Source organism: Pantherophis guttatus, chromosome 3 (assembly GCF_059756535.1).
Source record: "Pantherophis guttatus breed Tessera chromosome 3, ASM5975653v1, whole genome shotgun sequence".
NCBI classification, from domain to species: Eukaryota; Metazoa; Chordata; class Lepidosauria; order Squamata; family Colubridae; genus Pantherophis; species Pantherophis guttatus.
In genome coordinates this window covers 43,651,770-43,670,000 of record NC_142065.1, presented here as the reverse complement: position 1 = coordinate 43,670,000, position 18,231 = coordinate 43,651,770, and the positions used below count along the sequence as shown (strand labels likewise).

The 18,231-nt window shown below is 34.4% G+C and overlaps 1 protein-coding gene across 1 annotated transcript in view; it reads right to left on the bottom strand.

The window, feature by feature from the left end:
* Positions 1 to 18,231, bottom strand: part of PLXNA2 (plexin A2) — a 449,635-nt gene that overhangs the window by 155,954 nt on the left and 275,450 nt on the right. Inside the window, exons 9-10 of the mRNA XM_034414337.3 lie at positions 17,123 to 17,237; positions 4,293 to 4,493 (exon numbers count right to left, since the gene is read on the bottom strand). Coding sequence (XP_034270228.1) covers positions 4,293 to 4,493; positions 17,123 to 17,237 — 316 coding nt within the window. The remainder of the gene's footprint in view (positions 1 to 4,292; positions 4,494 to 17,122; positions 17,238 to 18,231) is intronic.

Here is an 18,231-nt window from a genome sequence, read left to right as displayed (position 1 = left end):
ATATTGTCATAGGATTTATAGATATGACTAAGTAAAGAATAGTGAATTGTAGTGGTTTTATGTTTATCCATAGTTTCTATTCAGGCATTTTCCTCAACCGTATGTTTTCTGAATCCAGCCAATATCTGGTATACATTTTACAGACTGTGCTTAATAGATGATAATTAGCAGTATTGTCTCTGTTGTCCTTCCAAATATCCTGATCTGGATACTTAATGATAATGGATTCCAGATATAAAAAGTGAATAGACTTCAAATCTCTTTAAAATATTTTTAATTATCTTATATTTAGTATCTCATACATATTTACATGGGATTATTTCCTACTTTCTCAACAGGATTTAGTTTGGAATGGGTGTCTGCAAGATTGTGCTGCAAAAATTATAATTCTTATGATACCTTTATTCACCAACTCTCTCTTCTTTATTTTTATTTTAAAAGGAAAAGTTTACAGGAGATCTTTAAGTAACATCTTAGAAAATTCCCATGGAACAATGACAAAATTGTTGATTTCTATGAAAAAACAGTGAACTGAAAATAGTTTCACTAAAAATGGAACTGATGATAGCGGTAAAATGAAGATCCACTGAATAGATTGTGTTGTCATAATTCCTTTCTGGACAAGGACAAGACTTGAGATTGCCCACAAGTGCTATGAACGGTTGTTCTTCATAAGGAGATTGCTAGACATTGTCTCCAGCAGGTTTAGAGCTCTGGGAGTTGAGGGAATGCCATCTTTGGTCAAACAGTGGTTGGTGCCTTTATGGATTCAGTGCTTGGATTGATAAACTTGAAAACACTGAGAACTCTAAATAGTTTCTCTTTCATAAATAGGAAAATGACAACTAGAATGTTGAATTTGGAATGTTAAAACAGACTAAGAGTAAAAATGGATTTGAAATAAGTTTTTAAATTACATAAAAATCCATTCAGTAGAAAAAAGTTTTGTTTTGAAATTCTTTAAAAAAAATGAAAGGATGGGATTTTGAAGATTGGACACTAGAGGGAACCAAAATTACCAAAAATTACAATTAAAGGATAACACTTTACTTACTAATACAGAATGGACACAAAACATTTTAACATTTGACATATTGAAGGATATTTGTGAATAATTTGTGAACAGTGTCCAGAAGTTAATTGTAAGAATGTCTGACATTATTGATAGATTGCCTTTAAAAGATTTTATCATAGAGGAACAAGTTTTATCAGATAAGAGTGATCTAAGAGTGGATTTAAAAATAACAGACTACAAGAAAGATAAAGAAAAAACTGCTGCACTGGTTCTACAAATTAAACTGGCTGATGTCTTAATTAAACAGAATGTACACATAAAAAACAAAAATCTGGATAATATTGCATTTACAAAAGAGACGTTAAAATTTTGAAGACTGTTGTAAGAAGGAAAAAAGGGAAAAAATGAAAAGAAATCAAATTCTCAGACATTATTTGAAGGGATTAGAGATCAAGATTATTAAAAGTAAAAGGAATAAATATAAAGTTGATTTATTTGATCAAGATTAAAATAGATATGCTGTTATCTCTGATAATCCTTAATAGACTTTTTGCTCAGAAGGACTGAATGATGATTTTTTAAGAATTAATTTATAGATAAGAGATGAGTTATGGGAAGAAGAGATCATTTGTTGTATTTTAAGAGAAGGTAATAAGTTACTAAATTTTTTAATATTTGTGATGAAGGGGAAGTCATTTTTATATATTTTTCTTTTTAAGTTCAATTTTTTTTTACAAACATTATAGTAATGTTTAATAAAATTATTATTTAAAAATTATGAATATGTTGATTCAGGCATGACAGCAATGGCAGGTGTTACTGCTCATGGGAACGCAATAGTGATTGATATGTTTGACTCCATTATTATTCCTTGCAAGCAAGGGAACAGTGGCCTCTTTTATGGTGCTTGTTCAAGGGAGATTATGTTTCTTTAATTCTTTTTCCTCCTGTCTCATTCCTGTTCCTTCCCTGTCTTTTCCAAGCAACAGACAGCTTTCCAGTGTTATACATTCTATCAAGCTACTGGGGCCTGGAATTTGACAGCTTCCTGATAAGAGGCCTGCAATTCTCTTTATCTCTCCTGTGTGAATTAGCTTTGCTTTAACACCTTTGTCATATGCTCCCCCACCAATGCCCCCCCTTTCCTGACACCCCCAGTCAAAGGGGAAGCTGACAGATAAAAAAATCTTCTCTGGGGCTAAGATTCTAATTAAACACCTCACCTGCCTGTAGCACATTCCCGCCTGGAATTCAGGATTAGTTTAACCCTGGCATAAATGCTTCTTAGTCCTTTTCTTTTTCTTTTTCTACCCTCTATATTTGCCTCATCTGCAGCCTTGTCATCTGGGGCAGCAAGCTCTTTAATACTGGGAAACTGAACAAATGTAAGTAAGACAGAATTCCAGTTACTTAAATTCATTTAAAAACTGTTCATTTTCAAAAAGAGGAGAAAACAGAAGCAAGTCAACAAACCCAAATTATACTTTGTTGAAAAGGACTATAAACAAAAGATGGCATGGTGATATGTAAAAGCCCGCTGTGGCGACAAGAAATGGGCAACTATGATAAATAGACAGAAGAAATAAATGTGCCACACTTGGTTTAAATTCCCATTCCTGGGTAATCTCTCAATTGTTAAATGGTGGTTCAGTTTCTTAGGCTACCCTATACTAAAACTGATTTTTCTTTTTGCTTTGGGCAAACTGTGACAATATCAATTCCTTCCTTAATTTTTAACAGAACAGTGAAAAGGACACACAAGTCTTATACAGTAACATAACTTCTACTGCGTTTCATTCATTTATGAATGAACATCTTATTATTTGCAATCTCTCAAGTTGTTTTGGTATCTGATATAGACACATAATTCATCAGTGACTGTACAAGGAAATTTATAAGTTTGTTATAAATGGGGAAAAGCAGTCATGTATAAAGAAGAGCTGTCAATCCATTTTATTGGGACAAATGAATATAAATGAACATTACCAGGTTATCACTGTAGCTATGCCAACCTATGATTTCCTCATATAATTCAATTGTATTGTAAACCCGAGAAAGGGAGAAAGAGAAAATATATTGACTTATTCTAACAGGAATTAGTTATTTAGTTATTTTGCCTTACCTTTATATATTGCATTTGACTCTTCATTTCTCCTATGTTTTTACTGGCATTTTTTAAAAGAAAAAAAAGTTCTCACACTATCAATCAAGACATGATAAAATTATGGCACCAGGTCAGTTAATCCTATTTATAACACTGTGTTTCCTTTTACCTCAATTCTGACATTTGTAATGAGCATCCAGGCATAAGATATTTTTAGTCATCCACACTTGAATGTTGATACTGATCACAGCTTACATGATTTTGACAATGGGATGGCTAGGCTTATTTTTTTTCTCATGGAAAATGGATTTACAGCTTGCTTATATCAGTTGTACTACCTAATGGTGCTTCTCCTAGGTCAGTGATGGCGAACCTTTTTGGCACCGAGTGCCCAAACCGGAACGTGCATGGGTGCCAGAAACTCAAAGACCAGCTGGCCAGTGTGCATGCACGTGCCGGACCCTGGTTTTCTGATTTTCTGTGTGCACATGCATGCTGGTCAGCTGGTCTTCATGCGTGCCGGAGTGCCAGAAACCCAAAGACCAGGTGGCCAGCGTGTGCATGTGCACCAGCCAGCTGGTCTTCAGGTTTCTGGGGCTCCAGCATGCGCAAAGATCAGCTGGCCGGCGCGCAGGAAACCAGAAGAGCAGCTGATGTGTGTGCCCACAGAAAGGGTTCTGCGTGCCACCTCTGGCATGTGTGCCATAAGTTCACCATCATGGACCTAGGTGCATTCTATTGCCAGTGAGATCAGCCATTTAGAACTAATCTTCCGAAAGAAAACATTTATCAAAAACAGAACCTTATTTCTTATTGCCCCAAAGTTGTAAAATATATGCCCTTAAGATGTCTGTTTGTCTCTTTCCTGCTTTATTTGTAGAGGAGAAGACTATTAAATTCTACCAAGTAATTGTATCACCTGTATGCTTTCTTTTCTTTTTTTGAGATTGCTGTAAAGTAGGTTTAAATTATTGCTTTTATTTTAAATGGATTTATTTTATACTTTGCAGTTTCTTGTGGGGTGGGTAGGGATAAACTACTTTATCACAAAGGTTGTTGTTGTTGTTTCTTGTTTTTTTTAAATGAAGTCTGGAATTGTAGCAAATAAATAAATCCCCAACTTTTTTACATCAGCAACACTGAGTTTCATTATGTCTTCCCATATCATCTTACCGAACTATTCTGGCACTGTACACTTGAGCTATTGAAGCGAAGAGCAGGTACACGATGAATCACTCCTTGGATATTGAGAACACATTCATATCCACGCTGGCCAGATTGCGGTTGGGGTAAATTCCTAGCTTTCAGTGTGATGGGCTTCACTTCACCAACAGGGATCAAAATTTCTTCTGTAGGAAATAACTGTGGGCAGTCCTGGAAAATACAAACAGAAAAAAAGTTATTCCGATACAGATGTGGGCTTTTGTATTCAATATATTTGAAATTTGATAAAGTATAGATTCTGAGAAGCAATATCTCAGTAATGAAAACAATTACCCAGTCTTGTGTCTCGTTTTCCCCCCATAAAATTGCATGAAAATTCTGTTTTTACTTCAAATAGTCAGAATTGTGAAAGATAAGGAGGGAATCAAGGGAAAAATGGCTTCCTGGTAAATCTTCATTGACTGTATGCTACATTATTAATGCTCCTAATAGTACCTCTCCTGGCCATGCTGCTACTGTCATTTTCCCTCAATAGCAGGAAATACTATCAAAGAAAGAAAGAAAGAAAGAAAGAAAGAAAGAAAGAAAGAAAGAAAGAAAGAAAGAAAGAAAGAAAGAAAGAAAGAAAGAAGGAAAGAAAAAAGAAAAAAAGCAATATTTATTTGGAAGGAAAACACCAATTAAATGTATTCATCAATTGTATCTGAAGAATTCTTCCAACATGGCTTACAAACCACAGCAATGTTTTTTGGGTGATGTTTTTGATGATGAAATTATGTAGGTAAAAATTACAGAGGTCAAATAAATCCAAGAAATGTTACAGATGTTTCAAGAACAATGACAGTAAAGGGAAAGTCACTATATCATCCGTGCATTTTTCCCCATTACCACAATTTTTAGGGGGTATATCATATGCTTATTGAGAATAATTAAAACTCATATAGAGGTCACCATTCTATTTTTTTTTTAATTTTAAAAAGCTTGATTTGTAACAATGTTGATAATGATGAGTCAAAGTGAGTACATACTAATTTCTCTTTGAAAAATTTCTCAGTATAAGAGATTTAGATTTTAGATTTAGATTTTATTGAATTTCTATACCGCCCTACTCCCGAAGGACTCAGGGCGGTGCACAGCCATGAAATAAAACACATAGATATACAAAATTTAAAATAGAATAAAATGAATTAAATAAATTTGGCTGAATTAATACCCATAATTTAAAATTCCCATATTTTAAAATACAGTAAAAATTTAAAATTTACACTTAAAAGGGAGAAGATTTAGATAGTGACTCATCTATCACCAGGGGCAGGGCAGACTACCAAAATATCTCTAGATAAGCTCAAAACAAAGTGTGAATTAATTTGATATTCATCATCAGAGAATGAGGTACTTGATGAATAAGTTGACTTCGACAGGCTCAAGTAACATCAAAACAGGGAACTAACTAGTAAATTGTTATCAGCAGTACACCAAAGCTGTCACAAATGTTTCAGTGAAATATGTTTTTGTCCTCTTTTTTTAAAATCTTCACTGAGACTTCACTGCTTGTCTAGGAGTAAGTAATCAAAAGGGACATCTGGGAAAAGGAATATTCCTGAATAGACGTGCAAGAAAATCTTGTAACCAGGCACATTTTTGTTTCTCATCTTTTTGAATTCTAAGACATACAGTGTATGCTTATACGGTTCAGTGCTTGTAGCTCAGGTTTATACTGAATTGTCATTGATTTGCTGTCCTGGTAGAGGAAGGCCCATGCATAGTTTTCCAAATGAATTATGTTTAATATATTCCAAAGTCTTTCCATCTCCTTTGAATGAAGATTTAGCCAGGGTTTCATTAAAATGGATCATGCTGGTTGCCAAGCACCCTAGTTTCTCTTGGGATACTAAAATACCTAGAGTGAGGATGCAGAAGCAATGGTAAAAGTGACTGGAGTTATTGGGATCCAACCTAGTCCTGTTCACGTGTAATTTCTAATTAAGACTGGATTTTTTAATTTAAAAAATACAGTTGTACTAAATATATCTGATTTAGTGAGTCTTCACCAATGTTTTACAGTAAGATAGGGGTGCATGTACTTCACATTTCTGTGGAATGAGTGAAACAAATGAGTGGAACACACGTCAAGAATTTCCAATTGTTCTCAATATAATTTAGGTTTCTGTAAAAATAAAAACCTTTCATCTAAAAATCAGGAGAAAGAAGTTTATAATTTTCCCCATTTAACCGACACTGAGCTCCATTCCCCTTAATGACACTCTTTTCAAATAGACAAGTATTTTCTTTTTAAAGGATACGTTCTATTTAGAGCTGAAATACGAAGCATTTTTCAAAATGACAGATATGAATTTTTGACAAATACACCAGTTAATATATCAATGTACTTTGAGAACTTCTTCAGTAATACTCTGTATCATTTAACTGGTTTCAAAAACAAGAAAGCTGAAATATATAATTCAAAGCACTCACAACTTTCAGAATAAATGACTCATGCAATTACAAAGCGTGCCCTGCAGCATAATTTGTTAACAGGAAATAACAACTCTACTATTTGCTAATTAGCACATGGAAATTTTCAGCTTATGACATCACAGTTTGTACAATATTTTATTTCCCTGATATTACTTTTTCAAATTAAGAATTTATAGCACTTTTCAAAAGTTATATCCAGTATAGTGAATATTCTGTTCAAATTTATTTTCTTTTAGCTCCTGTTGTTTAAAATGCTTTGAACCCATTTGTAGGAATTCCTCAAAGAAACTTTTAGTATTAGAAATGTTGGTTTTTCCAACTATAGGCTTAAAAACTGCTGAAGTTTTAAGACTTATGAAAAGCCATGACTTGAAAAGCTTTAGAATTATCACAGTGATTTATCAGATCTGGCTGTACATCCAACCAATGAAAAAAAACTAGACAGCAAAATGACTAAGACTAATTAATTAGCTAAAAACATGTTGAAAAACACTAGGTTCTTGAAAAAGAATTTACAAAAACATGAGCCACAAATAGATTATAGGTTGTCCTCGACTTAAGAGCAATTTCTTATAAATTTCTTTGCAGCGTTTCTTTAGATATAATTTCTGCTCTTCTCTGGAATGCCATATTTAGTTGGATGGTTTTTCCACCATTAAATAGACAATATAGCTTTAGTTTGCCAAATGGAGGGCTGTAATGTATAATAGAAGAAAATGCATGAATTGATGAATGAACTTAAAAATAGATACTGTATGTTGTATGCCTTCCAAACTAACATAAAGGGGAAGGATGTGACAGATTTTAATAAAGGTGGCCTGATGTTAAGGAATGGGTTGATGATCACCTAAATGAATGAAAGGGCTAAGAGGTGCATTAGCACTACTATGATTCCAAACATACAATCACCTGCATAGCATTTGGCTTATATAATGAGAGATGTAGTCCAAACCCTCTGGTGGATGTCAGATTGGGAAAAAAGTGCTTGCATAAATTCATAATAAAGTTTTAATTATCTGTGGTGCTTAGACTATTGGTATAGGTACTTTCTACAAAGTAGAAGGGCTCCTGAAGCAGAGGGTTTGAGAGAAAGAGATTGCAAGGTGATCTTCTATTCTTGTCCTTCGATTGTCCATAGTTTGTCTATATTTTATTTTATTTCATTTTCATTTTAAGACCAAGTTACTCAAAACAGTATTCTGAGAAAATGCCAATATAATTAACCTAAGATCTTTTAAAGCTTTACAGTATGAAATATATGAAGGTATGATATTTTGTAGAAATTTATTATTTTTATTTCCAAGTGTTCAACACTCTACCTAATTCTGGCATGGATTTGATATATATATACCACTGGATCATGGTCAACTGCACATTAAATTTTCATTATTCCTGAAATTTTCAATTAGACATATTTAAGAAATTTAGGCTATAGATAGTTAGCATAAATCTAATAAATCCAATCAATAGAAAATCATTTCCTTGATAATCTAAGAGTAACTAAAGTGGACCAACCATATTCTTCTAAAAGGATGAAAATATACTAAGCAATGTCTTCTATTTGACATGTTTTGAGTGCCAATATGTAGCTATAACCTTCTGGATTGGCTTATGGAAACGAATACCCTTAGGTCAAAGTAAATTTGTAAAACATAATTCTTATTTTAATTCCTACTCATCAAAAAATTAATACAGTTTGCATCTTTTATTTTTAAATAAAATGCTCAGAAAAACACCACCTACAAAAATGTTCTGTATCTCATAGTGTGAATTCTAGAAGATTCCACAGAAATAGTTGTTTCAATTTGCTTCACCTGACTAGCCAGCTCCATTATCATCCATTTATATGAATATATGAAGATTGTTCACTCTTCGATGAGGGAGAGTGAGACCACTCATTTCATTGGGTTTTCCATCTTTTATCTTTATTTTTTACATTTTAATTTGTTTTTTGGAGTTGGGTGGTATACATGTTTAACTGCTGCTACTACTATTAATAAAAGTCAAGAAAAAGGTTAGATGTTAGATGCCCACAAATCACTCTAATTACTTGTGTGCAGATTACACACCTAGGCTTAATTTATTTATATAAAACATTTACATAACCAACTGTGGGCAGCTCCCAATCAGATTTTGAAGTCTTTCAAGATTTATACAACCTTATAACACAATTTTTCATTCTCAGAAAAGTGTAAAACACAATTTAGTGATTTGGAGGACTCAACCAAATGCATACATTGCTCTTTTCAAATGTATGTCAATGTATGTATGGTTCTGAAATAGTCAACACTCAATTATAATGAGATACTGGAATATGAGTAGACTTGCATGTTCTATCACATAAGCATTTGATATGCAGCTAATTTATATTATTGTTTCAGATGTTTGCAAAATCTATCAAGAAAAAAAGAAAATGAATAAATTGACTTGGATCTTTACTGGTCTATGGGTTTCAACTCCTTGCTAAAAGATCTAGGTACTTAAAGGTGAGGCAAATTCTTTAAGTATTTTGTTGATACTTCTAAAAATTATAAAATGATTATAATTACCAGGCTGGAAATACAATCAGGTATTATCTAAACATTTCCATGGAAAAGAAATGGAATATACATTTAGTTTAGTCTTTTAAAATCTGTGAATATTTTCATCTGCCTGAATCAGTGCCATACATGTAAAAACATAATTTGTACAGAATGGATACCAATGGAAGATTATCCCCAAATTTATGAGAATAATTATCAATTATCCCAAGAGGTTACATTTTAGGTTAGATAAAAAATACACTGAATGTTAATAAAAATACAATCTCCTTAAATGAGATTATACTGAGATATTTTATAATAATAAAATAATTATATGGCTTTCTGTCCACCTTTTAAATTTTTACCACTTTATCCAGGCACTTTTTTGTTATGATTTCCACACTACCATAAAATGACAAGCATTTTTTGATATTTTTGCCCACATAAATGTTTCATGTTACAGAACTCATTTAATGCTAAATATCACTAGTAAATGCTGTCAACAGTGTTTCAGTCAAAGGCTTTTAGTGTGACAGCTTAACTGAACAATCCATTGCAGGATTTTGTAGGAAAGACAAATTCCATAGTTCCTTTATTTCGATGGCATAATCTTCTTAATTGCTGGAAAACTGAATGAAGATCCATGTTATGACAATAATGGATAAAAAGAACAGAATTATTTTCTTTCATTATAGCATCTCCACAAACATATCCAATCAGTTTTGGAGGCTGGTCAAAAGCTTATTACATTTTGGATCATGAAAAGATAGAAGATAAATAATTCAAAAGTCAAGTGTGATAATATATTAATTGATTTAGTACAGTTATCAATCATCCCAGTCAATTAAGATTTTAATACAATTGTTGTAACTTTCAGGCAAGACCAAAGGCACATTAATAGGATGGCATCACATGTAATTTGTATGGGGATGATATACAACATAATGGGATCCTCTTCTAAAATATAGCCCATATTCTAAGTACCTTTGGAGAAAGTAGGATTTTCAACAGGTCCTTACTAGAAATTTGCATCAGAGAAGCAGATTCAGTATTGGCCAGGTCATTTCTATTCTATGCTGTATAGAAAATTTAAAGATAACTAGCACTTTGAATTGGGCTTGGAAGCCTACTGGGAGCCAAATGCAACAACCTTATTAAAATTGATGTTACCCTGAAGTATTGGGTATGACCCTAAGTAATGACACTCTACAGAAGTTGCAGCATCTAAATTGCTTCCAAAGATAGCTCTATATAAAATGTGTTGTCATAGTTCATGTGTATGAGTGTTTTCATCCTATATCAGAATCTGAATCCTGACTAAAAAAGATCCAGATAAACAATTGCCCCTAGAATTCTCTTTAGTGAATCCCTTTTCCTATATCAACAGTAAAAAGTGAAAGTGACAGAGATTGCATATTTAATGGAGAACATACTCAAATCAAGAGATTTCATCAAAAGAAGTTGCACTACTGTTCCTTTCAAGCCAGGTGGCATCACTTGTTAATTCAATGAATATCTCAAATTCAGGTATTGTTATATTTCCTAGTAGGCCAAAATATTCAGGAAAACATGGATCTTCATGCTTCGTTACCCACATGGCAACCCACAGAGTCTCATCTGAGAATCTTACATATATTTTATAGCCACTGCTTCTTCCCCTTTCAAGTTTTCATGCTTGCTGCACAATATGAAACCAGATTTACAGTAGGGCTACTTCCCTATCATTACTTAGCCAGATCTTAGTAATAAATGCCAGGTTTATGTGTTCATATGTTCCCATATTTTAGATGGATGCAGTTTTATTTGGCACAAAACTAGAATCCATCAAAAACAGCCCAAAACCAAGGGGCTCATGATAGTTGATTTTATAAAGTTTTATACAATCCAAAGCCAAGAACTGTGAATGACTGAATCCTTTGTTAAAAGATTGAATAAGCTTTAAAATATTAAAAGAAGCAACTTTTCCAAATTTTGCAGAAAGTAAAGTGGGAATTTGAGAGTAAGTGTCTTCCTGGCTATTGATCTCTCTTTGTTAATCTTATTTGAAAAGGCTTTTGTTCTATAAACTGATTTTCTTGTTTTGTGCTTTTTACTCTCGCTCTCTCTCTGTATGTGCGTGCACATACACATGTATGTATACACCCATACACACGTATCCCAGTTGGTAAAGCAGTGAGACAAGGCTACATATTCTCCTCTTATTTATTCAATTTACAATATATGCTGAATATACATTAAAGGAAGTAAATTGGAAGAAGATAAGCATGATTTTAAAACTGGAGGAAGAAACATCAATAACTTATGCTATGCTGACAACACTACTTTGTTAGTTTAAAATGCAAAGGATCTGCAAGTTGTAATAAGAGTCAAAGAGTGCAGTGAAAGAATGGGACTAAGATTTAAATATTAAGAAAAGTAAACTAACAACAACAGATTCAACCACCAGCCTTAGAATTGGCAATGAAGATACTGAAATGGAAAATCAATTTAGTATCAACCAAGCAATTGAAGTCCAAACTCCAATTAGAGTGCCAAGATTGAGAAATACTGGTCTATTGGGATAGGAATGTTTTGTCCCCCGCAGCCCCCATCAGGAAAAATCTGAGCAGAATAAATATCTGAAAAAAAAGTTAATAAAACTAATGAATTAATTGCTTTACACTATGAGAGTCTACTCAAGTCTTCTATTCTACAGTTTAGTTTATAGATTATACCTATTCTTCCCAGAATCAAATCTGAAATTCAGTAGATGGGAAAATAGGATAGGAAAGGAATGCTTTTCCAAGAAATGTTACAGCTACTTCATTGTTCGTGCTTCAGTGAATAACCAAAACTTGGATTTTTAATAAACTTTCTTCTATAAAAGTTTATTTATTGTTATTTTCAGTTTTGTGTAGTTGGGGAATAATTTTAAAAATTCTCTAATGGCTGTTTTATACTATTTTAAATAGTCTGTTTCTCAATTTGAAGGGTATTAGATAGAAAGGTAGGATAGAAACACTTTAAGAAATAAGCATAACAACTGATTCTGCCCACAAAGTGAATCATACTGTTTTCAGTGAATGCCTTGGCAAAATTGAAGTCATACATCCTCATTGTCAGACCTGGCTAGTTCCACAATCTTAAGTATATGGTTTTTTAACTGTGTTAAATAATAAATCTGCCAGAGTGCAGAGAGGAAAAGGATTCACACAGTGCAAATTTATTTGAGTGGCTGTAGAGTGCAGATCTACCTCTAAGCATTAATGGAAAACACAATGGTAAAACATGAAAGTGTCCCCTTTTCAATAGTTTTGAAAACTATAACCTTACTTTAAAAGGGTTAAGGTTACTTTCATTTTGCCACAAACAAACAATTGCTAGCAATGTGTAAGATTCTTAACTCTAGCTAACATCTGATGAAAGGGATGATTTTAACAGTTTAGAGATGTACTAACTAATGCAATCAGATATGGTTGTGGAGGTAGAGTCTCACATATAAATCTTAATACTGAGTTAAATTCTATCTAATATTCACAATGAAGAATTTTGTTGTGTGCTGTTTTTCTAGTAACTACAGCTAGTTTCATGGATATATTGTTTTTTTGCTTTATTTCCAAATGCAACTTAGTTTTTGCAATTTGATTTCTGTTATATTAAAGTAAGAGCTTTGCTAGCACGGTAGGGTTAAAATATTTTGGTATCTGAGTATTACTATCTTCAAAGACTTTAGAATAACTAAATCATAGTGTAGCTCTCACATTCAGCAATTCAATTATTTTGAAAAGGCTCAATAAATTATTAAGTTAGAAAGGGGGGGGGGGTCTGTGCATAGATGCATAGCGAAAATAGGAACAATTGTTTGGGTCATCACAGTTATGGTTAGCAAAGGGATTCCTCAAAGTAGCTTAATATAAATGCTCAACATAGACCAATGAAAAAAAGGAAGTGCCAACAACAGAGCATAGTAAGGAAGCAAAAACAAACAAACATTCAAAGGCTGATTTTCCAGACATAGATATCCTGCCAAATATATCCTGGATAAGTCTTTGAGTCACTAAAACAATTCTAAAAGAAGTACATTTTTTAAAAAAATGCTAAACCTCAACCCCACAATTATTCTTATTTAGCTCAACTTACTTAAGAAATTGTCCTTAACATCTTATCTCAATCACACTTTTTATAATAAAAGTTAAAGAGTTTCTTTACAATTGAAATTCCAGTTGTTACTTCTTTTTTCTAGACTGGACAAAACATCTTTTCTGGTTGTGTCTCTCCCCTTCTTCTCCATTTCCTCAACCTATGAATAGGAAATTTTGCTTCCAAATAGAATACTATTGCAGAACAGCTGAGACAATGCATATTCATAAAAGCAGATTGGTCTTTATTGCCACTTTAGAAAGAAGATTCATGCATTTGAAACTTTTTGTTGATCCTCAAATTCTTTCTGGACAAGGCACTTCAAAGTTCATAACGCATGCAAGTCATTTGGCTTCACTTCTGATAAAAAGCATCAATGATCATTTCTAAACACACATATCTGTTGTCAGCCCTAATAACTTTTACATTCATACTATGTATACATAAATCTGCTATTTTTGCCAATCAAGAAGATAATCGTTTTTTTTAAAGCTTGCTATTTCTCTTTGGGTATATTTGCAGTATAACTGCATTATCACTAGAACGGAAATTAAATTTTTCCTTATTATTTTCTAGCATTTTATTCACTTCAACCTCATTGTTGGTTAGACTTCACATTTATGAGATTCAATTAAAACCAATTATTTCTACTGGAAATCTGAAATATATGTTAATTTTTTCATCAAAGGCAGACACTTTACACCTCTCATCTTTTCAAAATATTGATGGCTTAACATTTTTATGGTAAAAAATGAAAATGAAAATTTTCCCTTGGTCTCATGGATACTATATTATCCTTCTCAACTACTAATCCCAAATGTTCTCTGTTTTTAGTAATACAATTTCCAGTGCAAACTACAACCGCGGGTCGCTTTTTTTCCAATTTCAAAATAAGAAGCAAATTATGTATGCCATTATATCATATCCAAGTCCCAGTTCAGATTGATTCCCTCATGCTGGCAATTTTTGAATTTGCCAGCATGAGGGATTTTTTTGAATGGTTTTCGGCCAAAATATTTAATAATTTTAATGGACTTTTAATGTTTGTATTATCTGTATTTTATCTTGGCTGTTCACCACCCTGAGTCCTCCGGGAGTAGGGCGGTATAGAAATTTGATAAATAAATAAATAAATAAATATTTGAAGAAAGAATATGTTTAATTTAGCCAGGATTTCTGGGCAACATCATCTATTAATTAAGCTTGGGTAGCTGTCTACCCTAAAACCTTTCTTACTGCAGCTCCTGCTTAAATCTTAAGCCACCTCTTCTTCAGTCATTGTTGACTGAATTTCCCAGATTCCATCTCAATATCAGATATTCCTAATCATAATTAATATCAGCATCATGAAATATGCTTATAAATAATATCAAGAAGCTTCAATTAGTTCCAACCATATCAAAACATAAAAACTAAAATAGAGAATATGACCAAATCACAGGGTGAAATGTACTTCAGTGCATAACCGTTTCCCAAACAGGAATAGAATAGAATAGAATAGAATAGAATAGAATAGAATAGAATAGAATAGAATAGAATAGAATAGGATGGGATGGGATGGGATGGGACGGGACGGGACGGGACGGGACGGGACGGGACGGGACGGGACGGGACGGGACGGGACGGGACAGGACGGGACAGGACGGGACGGAACAGAATAGAATAGAATAACAGAGTTGGAAGGGACCTTGGAGGTCTTCTAGTCCAATCCCCTGCTTAGGCAGGAAACCCTACACCACTTCAGACAAATGGTTATCCAACATCTTCTTAAAAACTTCCAGTGTTGGAGCATTCACAACTTCTGAGTCTAATAATATAAAATCCTTTTTTTTTTTTAGTTCTATTACTGAGATTCTCAGTTAAAACATGGTAAAAACAGCGTTCCAAATATCTCTCTCATGGTTCAGCAGTGGCAGAGTGCTGCCAGAATAATTTCTCTGAGATGTCTGTCTGTGTAAACTGATGCTGTGTTACTGCCTAAAGGTAGAAAAACTGATCTTTCCTGAAATAAATGATGGGAATTATTATCATATCATATATGTTATTTACAGCCAACAGAGTGTCATTAGTGTTTTTCACAGTTGGTCTTATTCCAAATATAATTCCAGATCTGGTTTGAACTGTACTGTGAATTTATAGAGATTTGCAATCTCAATATACATACATACATACATACATACATACATACATACATACATACATATGTTTTCTGAGGTTTTCGCGGGTGTTTGTATGTAGGTCTTTAGTTATTCGGGTTTTCTTTGCTCCTAAAAGCACGAAGCCGAGAACACCAGCCTGAAGATGACGAATGAGACTTCGTCGAAACGTCTCCAAGAAACCTCCAATTTTATGCGGGAGAAAACCCAAATAACCAAAGACATATATATATATGTTTTCTCAGGTTTTCGCGGGTGTTTGTATGTAGGTCTTTGGTTATTCGGGTTTTGTCCCGCATAAAATTGGAAGTACCTTGGCGACGTTTCGACAAAGTCTAATTCATCATCTTCAGGCTGGTGTTTTCGGCTTTGTGCTTCTAGGAGCAATGTGTAATCCTGGTTGTTTCTTCTTTTCAACTGCCAGTGGGGGAATGAACTGATTGGGTGGGAGCATGGCTGTGCTCTGATTGGGTGGGGGTGTGTTCTGATAGGGTGGGGGCTTGGCTGTGCTCAGGTTTGTGTGAGTTGCAGGGATTTGAATTCGTGATCTGCGTTGCTGTTGTTTGGCTCCGCATTTTTGGTTGTGCTACATCTTCATGGAGTGTGTCAGTTTGCTTCATGTATGGATTGGAGGGGTTTAAAGTGGTTAATGATGCAACTATGGTCTGGCTTCTGGTTTGCGGTCATGCCTCATCATCGGTGTGGGTTTGGGCTTGTGGATGTGTGGAGGTGATGTCCTGTGTGGCTTTCATGAGTGTGGGTCTGGTGCTATTCTTTGTGTTTGGGATTCGTTTGTCAATAAGGGCGGGTTTCCAAATGGCTGGTAGGCGGGAGGTATCACCTCCAATCCATACATGAAGCAAACTGACACATTCCATGAAGATGTGGCATGACCACGAACGCAGAGCCAAACAACAGCAACACAGGTCACGAGTTCAGATCTTCCTGCAACTCAGACCAACCTGAGCACAGCCAAGCCCCCACCCTATCAGAACATACCCCCAGCCAATCAGAGCACAGCCAAGCCCCCTCCCAATCAGAACACACCTCCATCCAATCAGAGCACAGCCAACCCCCCACCCAATCAGAGCACAGCCAAGCCCCCTCCCAATCAGAACACACCTCCACCCAATCAGAACACAGCCATGCTCCCACCCATCAGTTCATACCCCCACTGGCAGTTGAAAAGAAGAAACAACTATGATCACACATTGCTCCTAGAAGCACAAGGCTGAAGACACCAGCCTGAAGATGATGAATGAGACTTCGTCGAAACGTCGCCAAGGTACTTCCAATTTTACGCGGGACAAAACCCGAATAACCAAAGACCTACCTACCTACATACATACATATATATATGCTTTCTTCTCTTATTCATATTCATATTCCAACGTATCTTGTGTAGGAATGAGATCGCCAACCAAGTCTCTCTCCCTCTCTTTCACCCTCCTTTGTCACAATATGAAGTGGGAATGGGAAAAGGGAGTTCAGTTAAATCACAAGGCAAACATTTAAGACTTGCACCAGAACTGTGTTGTCTAGTTCCTAAATCCAGTGTTTTTACCTCAGAAACATTGATCCGTCCTTCCTGAAAGGAGCATGTTGTTGGATCATGAGTGCACAGGTTTCGATATTTGCACCAGTGACAGCGAAATGCACTGTTGACACAAGACAGGCATCTGCCAAGAAAGAAACATAGGCAAATATGTTTATTATTGATAATGCCTAATAAATAACAGTATTATTGGTAAATCAGCAAAACTTTATATATTTCTTAAACAGAACAAATATTTCATTGAAAAAAGTTTGTAGCTCTTATGCACCATGCTTAGGTACCTTTAATACTTTGTAGAAAAATTGACTTTGTGATAATCTCTTAGAACAGGTAAGAAGCATTACCATGTTTTCAGGGCATTTTGCATATGACCAGTGCCTTTAAACCAAATCCATTAAGTTCACCTAACACAGTTTGTATTTTGGCGGTTATTGCAAAGATCTTTTGTTTCAATATATCATATCTTAAAATCTCAACAGCTAAGAGAACTTCCTGATGCTTCTCTAAAATTTACTTGGTTGCCAAAGATATTCTCTAAATTTTAGGCTCCATGGTATAGATATCATAACACCTGATTAATGCAAACAATTACTCAGTGAAAGTCTGATATTCCAGTTAAACTGTTTCCAATCTAGAGCATATACTCTGGAATCCTAAAAGTCCTGTGCAAATAAAAAGGCAAATGTTGCTGAATACCCCCCCCCCCCGTTTTAGTCTGAAGTGTTTATGAACTGAGCCAGATGAATCTCAAGATACTTAGCCTATGCAGTTGACCTTCCTAAACATTTTGCCCTTGTGCTTGGATAGGCCAAGTGAGTTAATCCTCTTCCATCAATACTGTATATCAAATTTTAATGGATAGGTTTCATATAAGGGAAACATTTAAGGTTGAAAACAGAATGAATAATCAGACCTCTGCTTTCTGATCAGGGGATCAGAAAAGAAGTATGATGATGGAAACACTGGGAGTGGCATATGGTAATACCCTTAAAAATTGGTGAAGGCAGTTTCCAATGGAATATTACTTCAACCCCCTCCCCCCCCCAAAAAAAAGATGTCCAGCAAGAAGAGATGAGCTCATCTTCATTGCAAATGTTTAAGACTCTACTCCTTTTGCT